Genomic DNA, 21,254 nt, shown 5'->3' with positions numbered 1-21,254 from the left:
GTTGGTTATCATAGGGAAGGGGTTGGGGGATTGGTAAATAGGGGAAGGGGTAAAAAGGTACTAACTGCAAATTGTAAAATAGGTTAGACATAGGAATGGAAGGGCAACATACAGAATATAACCAATAATATTGCCTGAGATTCTTACATAAAGAAATCTTAAAGTTGAAAAAGACAGCATTCTGAAACTAATCTGAGTTGTGAATACTTTCTTCCTTTGCAATATCTGTGTGGCAATTGCATCCTGTAGAAATGTTCTCAACAAACCACCGGAGGTTCAGTCTGATTACCTAAGCTAGGCCATCAGTTTCCCAAGCAGGGAATAGGAAGCCCACCCCGGTTGAGTTCAGCTCTTGGCTCCAGTGATGGTGAGAACGGTTCAAGAACCAATCCACCCCCTTCTGAATCAATCAGGAAACCCATAAAGAAAAGTTAAGCAATCTTAGTACTAAGTTCAAGTTTTGAAAAAATGGTGACCACCTTATTTTATATTGCAGATTTGTAAGCAAAAAGCTACCTTTAAAGTTTGCTTGCTTCCTCCCACCAGCAAGCATATGACTTATTTTAAAGGAAATGTACTGGCTGTTCACTGTATTCCAGATTGACCCTGTGAAGAGCTAAAAAGCTTATTCTGCTTTTAGCCATCTTCTTAATGCTCAGAAAACAAATGATTTTAGCAGGAGACTTTTTTTTCCCAGAAATTAACTTTTATTTAAGAGCAAGTCCAATGAGAAATCTAAAAAGCTACATTAATTAGTTATCTAATTAATACATAATAAATTAGTTCCAAGTTTAGCAGCTTAACACTACAATAAGCATCTATTCTCTCACATTGTTTCTGTGGGTGTGTTAGGAATTGGTGGGTGGCTTAACTGGCCCTTTCTGCCTCAGCCTCTGAGGTGGCTGCAATCATATAACAGGAGTCTCTTTGCACAACTCTCACTTGTGGTAAGGAAAATCATGCCTCAGGGAAATCATGCTGTCTTAAAAGAGGAAGTTTCTAATAATCTTGATTTATTGAAAGTCTTCAGGCTCCGATACTAATAACAGATTTGACTCCTAACCTAATGTGCCCATCACTGGAATATTTCTGAAAACAATTTTTCTAGACAGGATGTTCAGCTTCTCCAGTGAATGTTTTCAGGACATATGTATGCAAACTGCATGTTCACACTATATCTGTTCTCTTGCGGTGTATGAGAATAACAAATGAGCAACTGTGTAAGATTCCAGTCATCATAAACTAATGGAGACTGCAGTTCAAACTAGGGTCTGAAGGTAGACAGGAAAATGCTGGAGATATTGGGCAAGTCACAAACACTTTGGCATTTTATTTCCTCGGTAGTAAACTATGATTATGAAGATCCATAAAGTTATGATTTTGAAATGAAACAATGCATGTAAAGATCTTAGTGTTTTAGAAAACACGCATTAAGTGCTCAATTTCATGCTTACTTTGGTATCTGATAACTATTATATTGTCTCACCAGTAAAAACTGAGACAAAGATCCCATTTTAACAGCTTTTTACAAAAATAGGACAAAAAACTTACAGATTACAGAACACCACCACCATCTTCATCACAGCCGACTGCAAATTGGAACTTCATTAACGCTCTTCAATTTGACGTGTCAGTACAGAGATGGAGTGGAAACTGAGACCATTCCCTAGGGAATAAAGGGTAATTCACTAGTGACTGGGCACCTGGGGATCATGCCTTCAGTTTGTTTCTTACTGGCCCCAAATTGAATGGCTGAATCGTGTTAAGAGCAAAGCATTACATAGAATGACAGGAACACATGAATTTAGACAATTTAAAGCAATTTTGTGAGAAAAAAACTACTGGAAAAGAAAATAAAGTATTTTTAAATGTTCCAGGAAAAAAATTATTTGGTGCTGATAGCCTCTTTGCCCAGAGTCCTAGAAAACCACACCCCGACATGAGTGATGAATTGAGAGTTCTTGAAAAACAATCAGAGTACCATCATTGTGGATAATCTTAGTGTTAGGAAAATAGAAATGAGGAAATCATTAATATGTTTATGCTAACAGAAATAAATCTGCATCACAATTCTAGGTGTCAGTGCACTAGAAGACATAGGTCTCCTTTTACAGACGGTATGGACTGACCTGAGTAAGGGAAGCCCTCGCCTGCAGTTGGGGGCGTACCAGATTGTGCTCTGGTCTAGTGGTTTTGGGTTCGAAGTGTGGGGACTTGTGATAGTGCTTGGCCTGAGCGGATTGTGCTGTCTCTTCAGCTCAAGCTATTGGAATTCACAGCATTGATAACTCTGTGGTTCTTGGCAAGCATGGCAGGGGGATTGCAGTCACTGTAAGGGTTCTTGGGCTCCAAAGTGGTGTTTCCAGGACTGGTCACTAGGGAGTAGGGCAGACAGTAGTGGTGGCTGAGGCCAGTGGTGTATTCACCCTCAGCTATGGAGGCCAACTGCTGGGACAAAGTAGTGGCCAAGGTCACTTGCAAAAACTTGTGTTAATGGGGCCAAAGCAGGTGACAAGGCAGGGCCAGCTATGGGGTCACTAACATTTGCAGTGACCCTGATGTTACACAAAGTTGCATTTTCTTTTCCTTTGGCTTAAGAAGACTGTTTTCTCTCATCTAGGAAGATTTGGGGATTTAATCAGCATCTCTACCACTACCACCTCTTCTTCAACACCAAAAGTCCTTGTGTCTTTACAAAAATTTACATATACTGGATATTAAAAAACTTTTACTCATTGTTCACATTGTCTTTTGCCACCTTATACACAACTTACACAGCTCCAAGAACTTTGTAGGGCAGTTTGCCTCAAGCATAAAACTGCCTTTGAAAATAGAATATTCAAGAAAAGAGAAAGATGTGGGAATGTTTATTACATTTTTATTAGATATAATGATTATCCTTTTAGGGCATTGCTAAATTTTTTGTTTGAATGAAAACAAATTTAGAAATTCCACATGACGCACTGAACTAGACTTATGGAAATTTCTACTAACTGTTTTTGGGTGTCGCTTTCTCAATTTCCTTTTTTCTTTGCTTTATCTTCCTCAGTGAAGGAGAGAAAACCCTAATCTGAAAAGACTTCTTTTGAACTGTGTTTCATATTGGGAATTTATTAATCTCACCAGAGTAAGTAATACTGATGTTCAGTCTCAAGTAGTTCTGAGCATACATTCCTGCACCCATAGAAATATATCCTGGGGATGAAATATAGGAGGCTTCTGGTCCTCCCCACCCCTGGGCGGAAAGAGCATTAACACACTATGGGACAAGAAGAACCTCAAAGTAAACGTGAGTACTTTCTCTTCTTTCAGTTTTTAAGAGGCAGATATAATTATGGCTAAGATTGACAAATACGAATTGAGGGTGGTTGTAGTTGTGGGGATAGAAGATGAGGATGACAGGGAGGATGACTTTGGTGAGGAGGACAGCCACAGATAGATTTACTATGTTAGGTAACAGAAAATGCTTTATGCTTTATAAAATGAAAGTTGGGCCAAGAGAGAAGATAAAGTGTTTGAAAGAAAACATGCTTATCAAGACTCATAGTGTACCTGAGGCTCTGACTTTTACCTCACTTTATGTTTTACTTAACTGACACAAATGGATTTGTACTAAGAGAATATTAAATAATATTTTTGAGAAATATATAGAATTAATGCAGAAGTATATAATTTTAAAATTAATGTTTGCCTCATCTCATCACCCCACCATGGCCAACCTAAGTACAACCGCAAAGTACAATGAACTTGTAAAACAACTCTTTATATAACAATATGTCCTGGAAATTTTTTCTCTTCAGACATACTGATATACAGGATTTAATATACATGATTATTTTAATTGGCAAATAGAATTCCATTGTATAGATTCACCAAAATTTAGAATCTCTACTGTTGATAGTATACATGCAAGTATTAGGTTCTAGTGTTTTTCTATTTCCAAAAGTACTACAATGAATATCCTTTTATGTAAATAAGTTCAGTTATTTCTATAAGATAGATCTCTAGAATTGACCTTATTGTAGCACATGTAATGCATTTAAAAACTGATAAAATGTTGCTAACTTGATCTGTCTCATGGGGTTTCTAATTTACAGTTCAATAATAGCATTTATTTCCTCACCAAAAGTGTTTATTCTCCCTCAGCCTTACCAACTCTGCATATTTTCAATTTACTTTTTAAAATATGATATGTGAAAAAAATCATACCATAGTATTGTAGTTTACATTTCTTTGAGCATACCTTTTTTTGGTTTAAGGGCCATTTGTAATTTCAGCCAATTAAATTTTCAGCATATTTCCTACCCCACTTTTTGCTCAGTTTTCTAATACATTTTTGAAATTCTTTATACAGTCTGGATATTAATATTGTGACAAGGTTTTTCTTTCATATGTTCCTTGTGTGTTAATTTTGTTTGTGTTATACAGAGGTTTTAATTTTAGGTACTTAAAATTATCATTTTTTTGGTAATTTTTAGGTTTCATGTGTTGCTCATAAAAAGTATTTCCTAATTGAAAAAAACAAAAAAAATTGTTTACATTTTATTTATTTATCAGTAAGCCCTAAAATTAATTTGTTCAGAGGTAATCTTTAAGCTCTCCTCAGGGTCTAAAATATTTTTGGGTGATCTTGTATTTAACTTGCTAATTCCCTAGTTCTTATGGCTGAGAAGAGGAAAACCTATTGAACTTCCTTTTTGTCCCACTAGGAGGCCAGCATTCCCACCTGACCCCTTGGGCCATTGCGATTGTTTTCATCTCACTTCTTGGTGCCTGTTTTATTGCAAGTTGTTGGTGTAAGTGGAACTCTCCTTGAATTATTTTCCCAAACAACTTTCATAAAGTTCTACATCTTTTGTTTTCTTAATTTTCCCCAACATATCAATCCATAACATTCTTCAAGGTCTTGGATTTAAAATTTAGAACTACACACTTGACCATTTAGTCTTTATTCTTTGATGGTGCTGCTTTGTATCAAGGAATTAAAGATGGAATTTAGATCCTTTTCTATACATATGAAGGTTGGTGACTTAGTAAATCATCCATCATTTGGGACTGGAATTACAAAGGGCTGCGATTTATGAGTGAAGTGTAAACAGAAAAAAACAACTTTGGATGGATTACAGTCTGGCTTTCAAAAGAACAGTTGGAAGACTTGTTCTTTCTGATATAAGAGATTGTATAAAGTTATTATAATTAAAGTAATGTAGTATAGGTGCTAGTAGAGACAAACAGACCTGAGGACGAGAATAGAGAGCTTAGTTACAGAGTCTGCATACATGAACTCTCATACATAAAAAATGCTCACATATAAAACAGAAGGGGATATTTCAGGTATAGGGAAAGGACAGTTTTGTTCAATTAGTATGTAAAGAGCATTGATTATTCATATTTTAAAAATGAAATTGTTCTTCATTTATCATGTAGAAAAACCAACCCAAGGTGGGTTATTGGCCAAAATATGAAGAACAAACCAATAACGTTTTTTGGAAGAGATAAATGTAGAATATATTTGTGACTTTCAGATGGGGAATGATTTCTTAAATAAGCCACAAAATGTGGTAGCCCATAACAAGTTTATACTATATTAAAGTAAAAATTACTATACAACAAAAATTGCTACTAAGAGTTTAAACAGAAAGCCATAGAAGATGTTTATAATGCATATAATTGATAAAGGATTAGTGTATAGAGTATATAAACAATTCTTTCAGATCAATAGGAAAAATACTGATTATACAAATAGAAAAGTGGCACTTGAATAGGCACTGTAAAAAAAACATGTCTAATAAACCTAAAAAATCTCAACCTCATTAGTTTTCAGGGAAATGTAAATTCATCTCACAAGATATACTGCAAACATACCAGGATAGCAATAACTAAGGAGTCTGGCACTACCGAATACTGATGACGTTACAGAGCAACTGACCTTTCAATGAATTGCTGCTGGTGGGGATATAAAGTAGTACAATCAGTCTGGAAAAGTTTGCCACAATCACAGATGGCGATATGCATATCCTATAACTAGCAATTCCGCTCCTAGGCATATGCCCTGCAGAAATGCATGCTTATCTGCCCTAGGGTATGAGACCAATGATGCTCAGAGCAGCAAAACTCACAACAGCCAAACACTGGAAACAATGTGAACATCCACCAGAAGGATAAATACACTTTAGTGCATTAAGACAATAGATCACTTTTAGCAATGGAAATGGATGAATTATAGTTGCATGTAACAATATGGATACATTTCAGAAACAATGCTGAACTAAAGAACCAAAAGGATACATACTGTATGATTTCATTTTACATCAAGTTCAAAAGCAGGTAAATCTGACCTGTATGATTTAGGGCTATGTTGTTAAGTGGTAAAGTTGTGAAGCAAAGTGCAAAATGATTACTTTAAAAGCCATGGCTTGGGTATTTAACATACAGGGAGCGGGTTGCATTTGGGAAGTGAAGATCCCGTGCGGTGTTAGCAATGTTGTGTTTCTTGAGCTAAGCAGTTCTTGCCTGGAGTGTTCACTTTAAATAATTTGATAAACTGTACATATGTGTTTTTCTCTTCTTTACATTTGGCTATATTTCAAAGTAGAAAATATTTGAAAGATAAATATATAAGGCTCATAAAGTTTTGCAGAACTATCCCAGTGTTCACCAACAATCTCTACCCTAACAGAAATTCTGGTAAAATAATCTACTTAAACACATGCATGTAAAGATTTGCAAAACAACCCCATAAAGCACAAAATGGACACTATCATAATAGCAATATTAATTTTCAACAATTCCTTTCAAACAATTTGCCTGGAGCTGGAACAAATTAACTGCATAGGAAGAAAAGAGATTGTGAAAATCTTAACTGTTACCATAGGAGAACGGTTAGAGCGGTTGGCCCCCATTTCCCTAATTAAGTGGTCATACAGGAAAGGAAACTAACATTTTCCTCTTTGACAGTGACTCATCACACTTCTCTACGCTGTAAGAGAGGCAGGGGAGCCTTCAAGTTACCGGAACGCCACGCGAAGCTGACATGCATCAGAGAGAAAACAGAACTCAATGGTACAGAGAGCAGAGAGCATAAAAGAATCGCTTTCTTATTTCCATTGCTTTTCAAACTCATAATCTGACAGTACATCAGTAGTAAACCAGGAGAGCTTAACATAAGATGAGAATCTGGCACAAGAGGGAACATCAGTAAGTTGAGATAGATTTACTTTTCATGACTCAAATCAGTTAAATAACAAGAATGTAACAACACATTTAGGGGCCACTTTTGGCATCCAAAACATAACATTAATTTAGTTCCATTTCTTTTTATTCAGACATATCATAGATACTGTTTCCCCCTAGAACACATATATTCCTAGAAAATATATTTGCTGCAGTGTCTTTGTCTCTTGTATTTTTCTGGAATTTGTGAAGTCCTATGTAGAAGAATGGGGAAATGTTTGAGAGTTTTAGCAGGTTTTTCGCCTGCTTCATGTAAAATGTCCGGCAAAAGGCTTTTTTTATGGCAACACATTATGCAAGTAAAGATGTGTAGGGACATTGAAAAATGATTATGTCTTCTGAGAGAATACCTTGTTTCTTAGAGTCATTATGTGATTCAGATACTTTTGTTTAGAAGATATTTAGAAGTGTAATTTTCCAGATTCCTTTTAAAAGGGGGAACAGAATGAGTTTGGTAATCCTAGTATATTATTCCCACAAATGTTAACAGGATACTAGGTAGCAGAACAGTTAGCCGATCTGTTACCGAAGAATGTTCCTTTGTAACTAATTTTCATTTCAATTTCCATGTAAGGGAGCACCTGGAATTGCTGTCCTGATGGATGGAGGGCCTTCCAATCCAACTGCTATTTTCCTTTTCATGACAATAAGACATGGGCTGAGAGTGAAAGGAACTGTACAGGACTGGGGGCTCATCTGGCCTCCCTCAGCACAAAGGCTGAGCAGGTAGGCTGGGAAACTCACATCAGTATCTCTGCTGGTTTGAATCTCAGAGCCAGAGAGATGGCTCTGCTATGCCTCTGTGCATCTATTCCACCTGCCCGGAAAATCTTTTCTTTCCTTCTCATTTTTAATTCAGGCGGCTAACGTCTTTGGGTCTTCTAAATTTGATTCATGATATCTCCTCCAGAAAACTACCCTCACCATGTACTTGAATTCATCTTGCCTATTATAAATTGGAGATACTTCGCTGGCACTTTGTGCATTGTATGGTCGTGGCACTTACTTCAGTGGACCACAATTGTCTGTTCACTGTTCCACCTCTTCCAGTGACCCCTGCTCTGTAGACGGCTGGGGCCACGATTTACTCACCTTTGCACCTCAGTGTCCTGTGCAGTGCTAAACACCCTGGGTCAGTCTTGATAAATGTTTGGCGGGTAAGTGAATAAATGAATGGTTAATCCAAACTGAAATAGTTTCTCAGGATAAAAAGACAGGAAACATATAGTTCAGATGTAGAGTGGTAATACTTTTTTTAAAAAAAATCTCAAGGTTAATTTAATTCTTTAAAAACTGAAATTTATTTCCTCATGTAATATATTTCCATATATTGGTAGCACGTAGTATCACGACTCAGATGAGGTAAGAGCTCATCTGCTCTTTTCTTGGCTAGCCGGGTTTGCTGGAGGCTTTGCAATCTATAGGTTCTGATTCTTTGAATAAAGTGAAATTTAATGAAATACACAAGCAATTAAGAAGGCAATTTTAAAAATAAAACTTCCTAAAAATCGGATCCTAGTAAGCATTATGCCAAGGGATCTGCCGGTATGACCTCATTCACTCTTCCCTGGAACTCTGTGGCCGTAGTGGAGTTGTACATCCTGGAGGTGAGAAGACTTTGGGTTGATGAGAGGAAAGTCCTTCCTAACATTACATGAGACTTGACAGAGGCAAGATTTGAGAACAGATCTGTCCGATGACAGTGCTTTTGTGCTTAATGAGTAATCTATTTGACCTCATTCCTATTTTCCTAACATAATAGCCATCACTCATGATAAATGCAAATATACCTATAAAAATGTACCTTCTTTTTACAGAACTTTATTTTGCAATTTTTGGATAGACAATTTTCATATTTCCTGGGGCTTACGGATGAAAACTCTGAAGGCCAGTGGTACTGGGTGGACAAGACACCATTTAACCCACGCACGGGGTGAGCATTTTGACTTGGGTGGAAGAGCTTTACAGGCAGAGGCGAGAAGAAGGTTGTAAGCAGGATTCATTTGGGGTGGGGTGACCCTGTAAAAGTGCTTACTCAGAACAGAGCACTGTGTGATGAGTGACCTTTTTACTAGTATCCTTCTATGCTTTTATTGGATAGTGCAGCTCAGAATTTTTCACCAGGGCCATTTTCTCTGCATTGTCCCCTGCCCCCCAAGCCCCCCAACCCCCTACATACAATTTTTTGTTTTTTGTTTTTTTTCATTTCAGATTCTGGCGTGAGAATGAACCCAACAACCATCAGATAGAAAACTGTGTTGTCCTTGCTAATGTTCAAGACAAATGGGCCTGGAATGATTTTCCCTGTGACTTTGAGGCAAGTAGGATTTGTAAGATACCTGGAACAGCATTCAGCTAGAGACCCACAGAGGGGTCCTAGTGAAGAGCGCAGAGAAGAAGAACCAGCCAGACTAGGGCAGGATGTCTGTGCATCGTTCTGGGTCATAGAACATTGCAGACCTGACAGCCTTATTTATTATGTAGCTGAATACATTCACGATAATGTGTTTTTACATGGTGTTTTGGTGGAGGGACTGTGAGAATCAGTTTTCATTAACTTTGCTTTCTGGTAGTATTTCACAGTATTTTCTTTTCTATCGGTGTGCATTGATCACACATCTACCAGAAAGTCTTCAATGACATAATCTCTTAGTCATTTTTGCATCTGCTCAGATTCTTAGTTCTTAAAATTCAAACGTGGGGTATTTCAATTAGTAGTGTGCTATACCATTTTTTAACCCAAATATCACACAACTGAAAGTTTTAAAATAGCTTTTTTGTTGTAGTTTGATGTCTCATTTTCAGAACTTTTAATAGTATCAGTTATTAGATTGAAAGTCCATGAGTGAATTATTTTTTGAACAACAGTATATACAATAGTTCTGAATTATGGTATTGCCCAGGTAGGGGGGAAAAAAAAGGCTATTTACCTTTCAAAAAATTCACTTTCTACTCCACCTTAAATGTTCTCCCAAAACATGGCGTCCCTAGCTGGCTTAATTTCTTTTTGAGTGGAAAAGGTCCTTTCAGGCCACCTTATCCTAATTCCTTCAATTCTATAATCAAGGAGACAAAACCCTGGGAAGCCAAAGGGCTCATCTTCACATTGTTAGTTCAAGACAAAAACAGGACTAAGCGACCAGATCACCTTTCATAAGAGGGGAGATGTATTCCCTTTGATGTTATAGGAAAGTCACTGGTGGTGACTTGGACTCTGGCCAACAGACAGAAAAAGGTTCTTAATTATTGAAAGTAACATTTTACTAGTGTTTCTATATTTTTAATTTAAATCAGACAAAAAAATCATATTTTCAACCCACTTAGGTAAATTGCTGCATGTTTCTATAGAGCTATAAAGCTATGGTTCAAGCCAGCAAGGGAGTCCTTGTTTTCAGCAGAAATTACGTTTCTGGTGATGTATGTAGTACTAAATATGAAACAGTCATATCTCACATCAACAAAATCTGGTGGCCTTAAGATTCTCAGTTTGCAGATGATTCCAGGATCGAAGCTACAAAATTTCATGCAACAGTTTTTTAACCTAACTTCCTTACCACTGTTTTTAAAACCAGTATTTATTTTGTAAATTAGTGATTTTCTGAATTTAGAATATTAGTGTTTGCTTGATCATATGTGCGTGTGTGTCTGCATTTAAAGCTGATACTTTTAACTGAAGTAGAACTAGGTGACATTAGTTGTGTTGGCATACTCGTTAAATTATATAGCACAAAATCTACAAAACTTGTTGAAATAACTTCATGTAAATACTAATAGGCTTTGTATAATTAATATTATTTTTTACATTTGTATACAAATGTATATATATATATACACATATATAGGCAAAGGTTCAGTTGTCAATCAAATGTGACGTTTTTGTGATTGTGTACATCGATGTCAACATACGTATCTCTGATATTTCTCACCACGTGGATCATTTTCCATTATGTCCATAGCTACCAGCACAGACCAAGCCACCATCTCTTTTACCTAGATTATTGCCCTGCCTTCTGACTGGTCTTTCTGTTTCTACCCTTAGACCTTTTTAGCCTTTCCTCAATTCTCATGACACCTCTCCTATTCTTCACAATTTCTTTAAGACAGCTGATAGCAATTTCATAAAAATAAATGCTAATTTTTTTTGGTAGACTGTGGCAGTCCTAGAAGTTTGAAACACTTAAAAATCTTAAATACTGTTCTTATCTCTGGTAAAGTAATTTTATTTGTGTTAAAAAAGCAAATAGTAAAAACATTAATAAAAGTTTAAGATAAAACTCTTTTCTACCCTGAACTCCAGTCCCTTAAATGTCTCTTCAGAGTAACTGTGATTATTAGTTTCTTGTATGTATTTCCATATGTGTTTATATGTGTTGTATAAGGATAAATATACATATATAACCTATAGTTTTTTACACTAATAAAAACACTGTCTACATAGTCTTAAACAGCTTGCATTTTTTTTACTTGACAGTATAGTTGGAAAATATTTTATACCTTGCTCCTTACAAAGTAAATCATGTTTAGTTGTATTGGTAAATCATAATTTGAAATAACCTTAAAATGACAAAGTATTTTCTTTATGCAATAAAAATCAACAAAATAATGGCTGTAAAACAAACCATGAAAGCAATCCCAGTTTAGATCACAAAGGGAAGACAGTTAGTTCCACGAGGATTTCTTTTCTCCATGAAAATATGGGACATGTAGAATGCATTTGAAGGCACTGAGAAGCGAAGTACAATTCTGGATAGCTAAGGAATGAGTTGTTAACACATAGAAAACTAGATAAATATGAAAAATGATGCCAATATTAGCTATATGAAGAGCAAAATGTGTTTAAGAAAGTAGATATACTCATGATACAGGGCATGACTTAGCTGTGAATAATATTTACATATTCAAATAAAGTCCTTGAAAATCTGGTGCGTATTTTACACTTCCCAGCTTATCTCAACTAGGACTAGAGTTCAATGTTCAGTAGCTAAGGTACTGGATAGCTCAGTACGTGGACAGTATAAATATGTACATAGAAGATACAAGTGAACCCATAGCCAAAATGTGAAAAAATAACAGCAGAGTTCAGCTATGTTTCTGGATAAATTATCAACATACAAGTTAACAATATTCCCATGTAATACTTGCAAAATGTAGAAAATGTATTTTTATATAAAATATTACATTTACAATAACAATACAACTCTACAATACCCAAGAATAAATGACCAAAATGTGCGTGTGAGTTTTATGGAAGAAAGGATAAACTTGGTTGCAGGACCTGTAAACTAATTTGCTGGGGCTTGGCTGTGTGACTTCTCCCTTACACTGGATTTTCCTGTCTCTCCTCTTACTTGGGCTCATACCCTATATGGCTCAAATCAGCTCAGGCTTTGGCAATATGGGCCATTCTGCCTCTCCACCAAGACCTCTTCCACCCCAGTCCCTGCCAAGTCCACTGGGCCCCTAACCCTTAAGCCCTTCCCACTTCCAACCCTTCCCCTTACACAGACTCACCTTATGCAAGCTCTCACTTACTGTAGGGTAATCACACTCCCCTTCGCACACCCTACCCCCCCTCGCACACATGTACACACATGTGAAAGCTACCTTGCTCTGCCCCGTCTGATGAATGATTTTAGGATGGTATTATTAAAAAAGGAAAAAGAGGAAAGGGGATTGAGGAGAAGAGGACCTAGAAGAGCAAGAATGGTTTACGTGATTCTTAATTTTTCTTTACTGCAGAGGGATCTCTTAGGAAATTATTTTTTGTGGTAATCTATAAAGCCTATAGAATTCTTGAAGTTCAAGAATTCTGTAACTTTGTTTAAATTTTTCACTTATTAAATTCAAAGTGAAATTCAATTTAATATTTTTGAAGTGTCACCTGTTATGTGCTTCCTTTCTAAATTGTGTGTGTGTGTGTGTGTGTGTGTGTGCGTGTGTGTATTTATTTATTTGTTTTCCACCCATTTGTCTTTCCATCCTTCCATTTAACTTTTGAAATCATAGAAAGTTTTCTTGAGTGATGTTCAACTAATGTTCATGATAATTATTTGTAACTTCAGTTTTGGATTTATTTTTCACTTTCACCTTATACAGTTGTGCTCTTACAGTTTTGATAATAAATATGTATCAACTTTACAAAATGTATTTGAGTGACTTTTCTTTAAAAAAATTAGGGTCTCAAATGGTAATTTACATCTTATCAGTTGTTTATTTTGGGAATGTTGTCTTGGGAATACTCTTATTTATTGTAACTTTCTGGGTTTTCAGATGCCTAAGTATTTGTATAAAATATTATATTTTAAAATGTTATATATATATGTTTTTAATCACATTTTAAAATAGTTTCAGCTGGATGATATATTTCCCAAACACAAATTTTCCAAATGGATAATTAGGTTCTAATGATCTTTAACCACTAAACTCCTATGATTTCTTTTTTTGCCAAACTTTGAAGACAAAGTTAATTGCTTAACTTAAATTATAAATACATGGTGAGATAATATACAGTAATAGTTTCATATCTTTCAATATTGAAGTAAAATTTAAAATATTCAAATTATAGCCAATGCAGGGAAACAACAGTGAACAAAAAAAATCCCCGTATGTCCTGCAGTGTTTCTTCACTGACATTTATGATTTGGAAAAGGGGAATTAGAAAGTTGAAGATACATTCTTTAGAAAGTTGAAGATTGCCTTTCTTTTAGGTTGAATGACTTTTGGCTTAAAGGTTTATTGGTTTCAAAAGCACAAATTGTCACTTATGACCTTAGAAAAATAAACATTTGTAAGGAAAACTGATACGTTATATTCACTTGTTCAGTCGAATTTTCCCATTTAATTATTACACCATTAATTCCAAAGTATGAATTTTGAGGGTTTCTTTATGATGGTATGTGCAAGAAACATGTTTGTAACATGTTATTTACATATTCTTGAATAACCTTATCAGTATCGATAGACTATTATGCAATAAGTAAATGGATAGGCTTGACACAGGGAAGTGCCGAGCTACATGTTCTCTTTGAATAATTCGACGATTGGACTCTGGCCTAGCTGAACAGCAGATACTAATTGAAGTGAGATCCAGTTAGTCAACAGGAATAGAGAGAGAAGGGAGTTGCTGGTGTGTGGGGGCCGGGTGGCAGTCTGTTCGGTGCTGAAGGGCTAGCACCGTCCTTCCCTCAGAAAGTGCAGTAAAAGCTCCAGCCCAGAAACCCGGAGCAGTCCTTTGACCAGGAAAACATTTCGTGCCTTGAAGAAGTTTCTGAGTCATTGTTCAAGAGCACATAGTGAGAATATATACCTGGGCAGGGGCTAAAAACAGTAGGAAATCAAGAAGAGTAGACTGATATTTCAGGAGCCAGAAAAGGAATCGACACCGAGCCTGCATTGAGGTGATTGTTCAAACGCACTTTCCAAAATCCTTTTCTTTGCAGGACTCTGTGCTTGCTCAGAGGCCCCATGTCGTCACACAATTGCTCACAAGTAAGGTAAATATACCAAAAGCCGCACACGCCTTTCTTCTCATAGCATTTGCTAGAGAATTGCTCAGTAAGTTCTCAGAAGCCCCGAGACTAATACAGAGAAAAGGGCACTTCGCTCAGTATCATGAATCACAACATTCAGAACTACTTCTTTGTATTTATACCAAAGCAGTAAACGCTTTTGAAATCCTTGTGAAGCGTTAGGCACACTTTTCTTGTGCTGGAGTTCTGACTGTGTTCAGGCTGTTACTCCTCTTCATTTATACATTTAAGTTGTGCCTTATCTTCTTAGAGATTTTTCTGTATTAAAAATATTTACTTCTGGTATTTCGCAAATCCGGTACATATTGAAGAAACAGGGCACATCATTCCAACTTCGTCTTGGATTTGAAGAGTCTCTAATGGTGGCGCAGTCCTCCACTGTGACTATGTTGTTGGGCTCCCCGACATCCCAGAAGCTGGAAGAGAGCCACACGGGAGATTTTAAATCCCAGCTACAAGAGGTGATTTAATTTAATATGCTAGGCAAATTACATTTGCGTCTTTTAACTTCACCACGATTTGGTGAGATAAAATTAAATAAAATAAAAAAACGAAAATTTAAAAATCCATTTTCTTAATGAAGAAAAGGAATCTCAGAAAAGCTAAACCATTTGTGTAAGTCACAGAGTTTATGAAGTGAAACTGAACTGGGTATTTCTGACTTTCTACTCTGTCATGCTCCTTCATGGCTTTAGACCCAGAATGGGAAGTTACAGGAATTGACGCCCTGATGGATTTGTTTCCTCTGCACCCATATTTCATATTATGTTTGATTCTCTTTATTCTACTGAGTTTCTATTCACTTAGGTGCCTGCTTCAGTGGTTTTGTACTGCTGTAGTGAAAGAGGCTTTCTCAAGTACCAGAGCATCTGGGCTGTGCTCTTAGAACTGATTTAACCTTCCTGATCTTTAGTTTCTTCAAATGCTAAGTGAAGATGAATAGTATAAATGTAAATCAGAGAGGTATAATGTAGGCGAAATGATAATGAATGAGATAAAAACTTTGAAAACTCCAAGATGCTGCGCTCTAAATGTAAAGCCATTGTTAAGGTGAAAAGAGACATTATCAAGGGGGTTCCCACTTTCACTTCATGAGAACTTGCTCTTTCTTAAATCACTATTTTTGTCTCATTTACTACAGTTTGGGGGCATAGGACTCTGAATTTCCCTGCTTGTCTCTGCTGCATTTCCAATGAATTGTCTTCAATCCTAATTCTTTTCTTATTTTCATCTGTTATTTCCCTTTATTAGCAAGATAGTCTTAGAAAATGGGGGCAGTAGATCTTCATGTTTCTCTTCTCTGTCTTCTCCCTTCTAGTACCACCAAGGAGGGGCCTGAATATGTCTCATGGAACAGAAGGAGGAGGTTCTGAGAACGCCCCTCCACAAGGGTCTAACTTCAGGATTTATGCTAATGTTATATTTCTACAAGAAGGAAATTACCTTAGAGACTCTTTGAAAGGTGTGCCGTCTACCCATTGCCACTGACCCTCAATCACCTGGTCTGTCAGCCCAATATAAAACTCTTTCTTTATAGGTTTTGTACTGAAAAGGAATTCCTATGGAAGATACACAATGAAAAAATAGATCAATTATTGCAATTCTGAACAAAAGTTGAAGCTAATTGCTATTAAAAGAGATAAAGTAAGATCTGGACTAGAGATGACAGACAAATAGTCCCGAAATTGTAAGATCATGGATGATTATCTCCTGATTTTTTTGTGTATGTGGTAAAAATATAAACAACACATAATTAAACCAGCAAAAATAGAACCTTCAACAGAGAAAGTTTTTGATAACTCATTCAAAATTTATCTACTGTTATTTGTTGCAAAATCTACCATGTATATCTAGCACAAACATTATTAAGCACAGCTTAAAGATAATGAAGAGCACTTTCCCTCTTTCATATGATTATTTATGTTATATTATTCATAAACATAACGGTCATTTGAAAATGAACTCTGAGCCCTTTTTCTCCTGACTTACTAATAAAGGAACTGAACACAGAATTTCCTTTTTTCTTAGGCTCTTCTAGTAATGAAGATAAATTAGAGTAGGTGTTAATGTACAGAAAGAGTAGGAATAGGGCACATTCCAGTACATTCATTTAACAAATAGTATTTTTGGGCTCAACACTGTACACATTTGGAAAAAGGGATAGATTCTGGGAAGAATGTCACATGGACCTTGGGGGAGGTCGTACCCCCAACTACCTGTTCCTCCTGTGTGTTGATAACCACCAGATGGGCTCCCATGTTTGAGCAGTTTTTTAAACTTGATGTCCAGGACATGGTGTTAGTAGAAAAGAAGTAGCAGCTAGATTGAAAATATATCCAGTCCAATGGACAGCAATTCCTGACTGAACCTAGGAGGAGAGAACGAGCTAAGCGAGAAAACAGAAAGCTGCTTCTGGCCCCGTGAAGTCCATCGTTTGCAGTCAGAAGCCCTGGAACTCGTGGTACATGCCTCCCCACACCCACCCATCTTACTGTTTAAGACTTCAGATTATTTTATATCAATAAACACAACAATTTTCTTGTCTTTGGAGACATTATCCTTGTTTTCTAGATGTGCCAGTAAGTGCAACCATACATGCCATCAACCTCAGTTATGCTATTAATATAGAACTCTGTTATTTGTTCTTAGAATGCCGAGTCAGAGAAAGTTATACATTTCACCCAAGCAACTACCTGTCACGTTGCCCAAACAATGTACCCTCAACAAAATCTCCAAACTGGTTGTACAGATGGGCTACATTTCTTAGAATTATGGAATTTAAGCTTTTAAAGTTTATTCAAAATAAGTAGTCCAATCTCTCTCAATTTAATGGTGAGGATATTATAGCCCAGAAAAGGAAAGCATTTTCTAATGTTGTGTTGCATTTTGCTAACACTTAGAACAGGAAGGACTACATGTTTAAGAGTACAGGGAGTATATTTCTGAGGCATTTCCTAATCCCCTCCTCTATACATTTGTTTCCTCTTTCATTTCATTTTGGAAGCAAGTGATGAATGAAAAAAGTGCATTACTGGGGATAACACTTTCCACTTCCAGACTTACTGTTCAGACATGTATCTCAAATTTATTCTAAAAGCTTGCTCGAATGTCCCCAAGATTTCTTGCTCCAATGCTCATTGCATTTCCAAAGTTCTTTTCCTGACCTCTTATGAATTCTTCATCAGTCTCTTATGGTTCAGGCAAGATTTTATGTTTTGTTTTCAAAAAACAGGACCTATCCAACTATATTACTTATCCCAAAGCAATCTAGAAGCCAGGAAATGCTGATATGTCAATTGTGATGTTCAAATTTGAAGCCTCTTATACCTGATCCATCATTGTTGCAGGAGAGCTCCATGAAATTTTCATGTGACTGGGAAGTTTTCTCATCACAGAGTTGAGAGATGTGATATGTCACTAAAGGAAGGGGCACAGTTAATATTCATGCCTCTTTTGACAAAAAATAAACTTTAACATTTTTGTATTTATAACCCAAGTTCCAATAATAATCAGGATATTTTCTTACTATCTACCTTCCCTTAGGTGCTGAGATTTACTTACTCAAAGAAGGGAGAGGGAATTCACATTTCATGTTTTTTCTGACTTACAAAGATGATTGTTCTTTATTTCAGTCCCAAAGGCCCAGTGAAAACATACACGTTTGTATTTTCTTTTACACCAAGTCTAACTGTCTCTAACTTTCTTCCAAAAAGTGGTATGTTGTGTTTCTGGCTATGATCTCATAGACAGGGTCACCCTCATGAGAAGGAGGGCACTCAAAGCCACCAAGGGTGTCTATCATAAAAATGGATCAGAGGTCACTGAAATTTGGTAACAGTTCTGTTCTAGTTGGGGTTTCTGGCTTGAGAAACAACTTGGAGATAAACAGGAAAAAAGTGGAATAGAACTGCCCTTTGTGGGAGAAGAGAATCCATAGGTGGCAGGAAAGAAGTTACTCCTAGCCTTCACCAGGGAGACTGAACTTGACCTTCAGAACTCACCGACACATCTGGCGATAAAGCAGGCACTGAGCAGTAGGATGGAGACGCCAGCAAGAGCCCACACAAACACTTCGGAAGAGAAGCATCCTCTCTCTGGAGAAATACACAAACCCTGTCAATCTTCCCTAAGCCAGCTATGAAAGAGATACGAGAGATTCTCATTCAACCTCACTTATTTCCACTGGCTTCGTCTCTCTTGAGCAATCCTCAAACTTCAGCATGCATCACAGACATCTAGAAGTCTTATTAAAACACATACATATTTGATGGGGCCTCACCCCCAGAGTTAACAATTGAGTAGAGCTGGTAAGAAATGGACAAGTTCCCAGCTGCTGCTGCTGCTGGTCTGGGGACCACACTTTTAGAAGCCCTGGAGTAATTCATTACTCATTTTAAGACTGACTCATGACCTCAGACAGATGTGCAATTTTTCCTTTGTCAATATCCCATATTCTCTCCCCTTCGTTCCCTATCTTTCTCTCTCCTTTTGTCCCTCTCACCCTCTCTGTTTTTCTGGTCTCTCTCCTAGTCTCCTCTTTTCAGTGTCCCATTATCTGAGCCTTTTGTAAACCAATCAAGTAAAACATCAACAATCATCTGGCAGTTCCTTTTCTCCTCCCTCCCAATGCACACTTTACAGATAAGGTAATTCCAGAGAATTTCAGAGAAGCAAAGTGACTTGCCCAACGGGACACAGTGGAAGGGTAGACACAGCAGTCAGGGAGCTCTCCCTGAACTCAAACCCAGGAATCTTTCTGGCAACGTAAAGTCCTCTCAACATTCTCTTGTATTCTCCTGTCTTCCATTTTCTGTCTCTGTGTATCTTTATCTCCTCTTTTACTTTATTGGGTACTTTTCTCTTGTCCTGTCACTCCACACATTTACTACCTGTCCAAAAAAGAAAAGAAAAGAAAAAAAACAGATCTATGAAAAAAAGGGTAGTTACAAATGTTTACCTGTGCACTGTGATGCAGATGATTTAGATGAATTCATTCTTTCTCTCCCTCTTCTTCTTTCTGTCTCAACAGTTTCTGAGCCCAGGAGTGTTTTGTTGGTGAGATTCAAGGAAAATGATTCTTGAAGAATGAGCCCTTTCTTGTATGTTAGGAAGTTCCACCCTAAGACATAAGAATATAACCTTGTTCTGTGGTTATGTGTTTAAGGCAGGATTTCCTTTCTTGCACAAGGAGGACAAGGTTGTTTACCGAGCAAAAGTTGGTCTCCTCATTCCAGAAAACAGCAAAATGGGGAAATGATGACATAGTAAATATCATTAGAAATAGGTTGACCATGGGGAAATATGAGGAGCTTAAAAAACATTTGTTTTATTTTGGTGGATAGAATTTCTCTGCTTTCTTACAGGCCTGACACATCCCTTAATTTTTTCCTTGACTTTGTGGGGCCCACCTCTGAACTCACAATTTCACTTTTGTTCTTTGATACCACACACTTGTTAACGGAAAAGAAGACCAACTCTAAATCTTTGCAACACTTAGCCCAGAGTTGGGCACATAGTTACATGTATTTATAATTTAGAAATGTGAATTTCTTTTCACCTTTTATGTTTTTTTCTTCCTCCTTTGTTTGCATCTCTTGAACATTCCAGTACTGTGTATTTGTATACCTTTTATCGAAGTGCTGGCCACCAGGCTGTTTCACAGGTCCACCTCAATTAAACAGCCTGGTGTGGCAGGGCTACTTTGAAATGCAGATCAGTTCCTCCATTGTAACACAGTGTCTGAAGCCTCAGAGATGCACTTTAGCTCTAAGCTGAATTATTTGGGGATTTTCATTTTATTTCATAGCCTCCATCAGGAGAAACGAATTTGTCAGAAGAAGCAAATTCAATTAGACATTAGAATATAATGCATCTCTAGGTTAGTTATAGTAATGTTTCATCTTCTTCATTAAAATACTTAAGAATAAGATCAAACTCGTCTCTGTTGATTTGATTTTGCAAATGTCAGGAGACATTAGTAATAAATGTATGACCTGGTAATCCCCACACCCAATGACTCACAGACTTCCCATGTGTTAGAAAATATCCCTGTTCTCAAAGGGGCTTTTCATTGTTTCAATGTATTGGTCAATTTTCTCTGCACTTTCCAATTTACAATTTATAGATTTATTAAAGAATGCTTAAAAACTATACTTGTATATATTATAGAATATATACATATTTCATAATGTGTACTATCAGCAAATGTCTTTTGACCAGTAAAAAGAGAGAAATTATCTAGTGGATGAGTTTTATGAATTATTAAATGATGAATCATAACAACTACAGTCATTTATTATGACCAATCAGTAATAATCAATACTAAAACATAATTATAGATGACTAATTTTATGAATATGCAATTAACTAGATATTAATAGTTTATAAATCAATAATACTTTTACCAGCTAAAATATGTATATGTTTTTATCCTTTGTTTTATCACTTTTTCTCAATTATAAAAGTAATATTTTTATGGTTAATGATATAAGA

At 36.5% G+C, this 21,254-nt stretch overlaps 2 protein-coding genes across 2 annotated transcripts; one reads left to right on the top strand and one right to left on the bottom strand.

Annotated features, from left to right (window-relative positions):
* Window positions 1-3,028: 3,028 nt before the first annotated feature.
* CLEC4D (C-type lectin domain family 4 member D) lies at window positions 3,029-12,155 on the top strand. Its single transcript, XM_036909944.2, has 6 exons — window positions 3,029-3,289; window positions 4,710-4,796; window positions 6,958-7,062; window positions 7,808-7,959; window positions 9,051-9,166; window positions 9,445-12,155. Exons 1-6 carry the CDS (start codon window positions 3,262-3,264, stop codon window positions 9,590-9,592), a joined length of 636 nt encoding a protein of 211 aa, XP_036765839.2. The 5' UTR covers window positions 3,029-3,261; the 3' UTR covers window positions 9,593-12,155.
* Window positions 12,156-13,279: 1,124 nt separating this feature from the next.
* Window positions 13,280-19,914, bottom strand: CLEC4E (C-type lectin domain family 4 member E). Its single transcript, XM_036909943.2, has 6 exons — window positions 19,720-19,914; window positions 18,764-18,856; window positions 18,090-18,179; window positions 16,979-17,130; window positions 16,206-16,321; window positions 13,280-15,178 (listed from the first exon to the last, which is right to left on the bottom strand). The coding sequence occupies exons 1-6, from the start codon at window positions 19,754-19,756 to the stop codon at window positions 15,001-15,003; spliced, it is 666 nt and encodes a 221-aa protein (XP_036765838.2). The 5' UTR covers window positions 19,757-19,914; the 3' UTR covers window positions 13,280-15,000.
* Between the last annotated feature and the right edge of the window lie 1,340 nt (window positions 19,915-21,254).

This window comes from Manis pentadactyla, chromosome 14 (assembly GCF_030020395.1).
Source record: "Manis pentadactyla isolate mManPen7 chromosome 14, mManPen7.hap1, whole genome shotgun sequence".
NCBI lineage: Eukaryota > Metazoa > Chordata > Mammalia > Pholidota > Manidae > Manis > Manis pentadactyla.
Note: the sequence above shows the minus strand (reverse complement) of the source record. Positions and strands in the feature narration are given on the sequence as shown.

Coding starts and splice junctions, on each gene's coding strand:
- CLEC4D (XM_036909944.2), top strand. CDS start 3,262: ATGGGACAAGAAGAACCTCAAAGTAAAC. Junction 7,063..7,807: donor AGAGAAAACAGAACTCAATG/GTACAGAGAGCA, acceptor TTTCCATGTAAG/GGAGCACCTGGAATTGCTGT. Junction 9,167..9,444: donor CCATTTAACCCACGCACGGG/GTGAGCATTTTG, acceptor TTTTCATTTCAG/ATTCTGGCGTGAGAATGAAC.
- CLEC4E (XM_036909943.2), bottom strand. CDS start 19,756: ATGAATTCATCTAAATCATCTGCATCACAGTGCACAG. Junction 18,857..19,719: donor ATCTGCATCACAGTGCACAG/GTAAACATTTGT, acceptor GTATTTCTCCAG/AGAGAGGATGCTTCTCTTCC. Junction 16,322..16,978: donor TCAACACACAGGAGGAACAG/GTAGTTGGGGGT, acceptor TATCTTCCATAG/GAATTCCTTTTCAGTACAAA.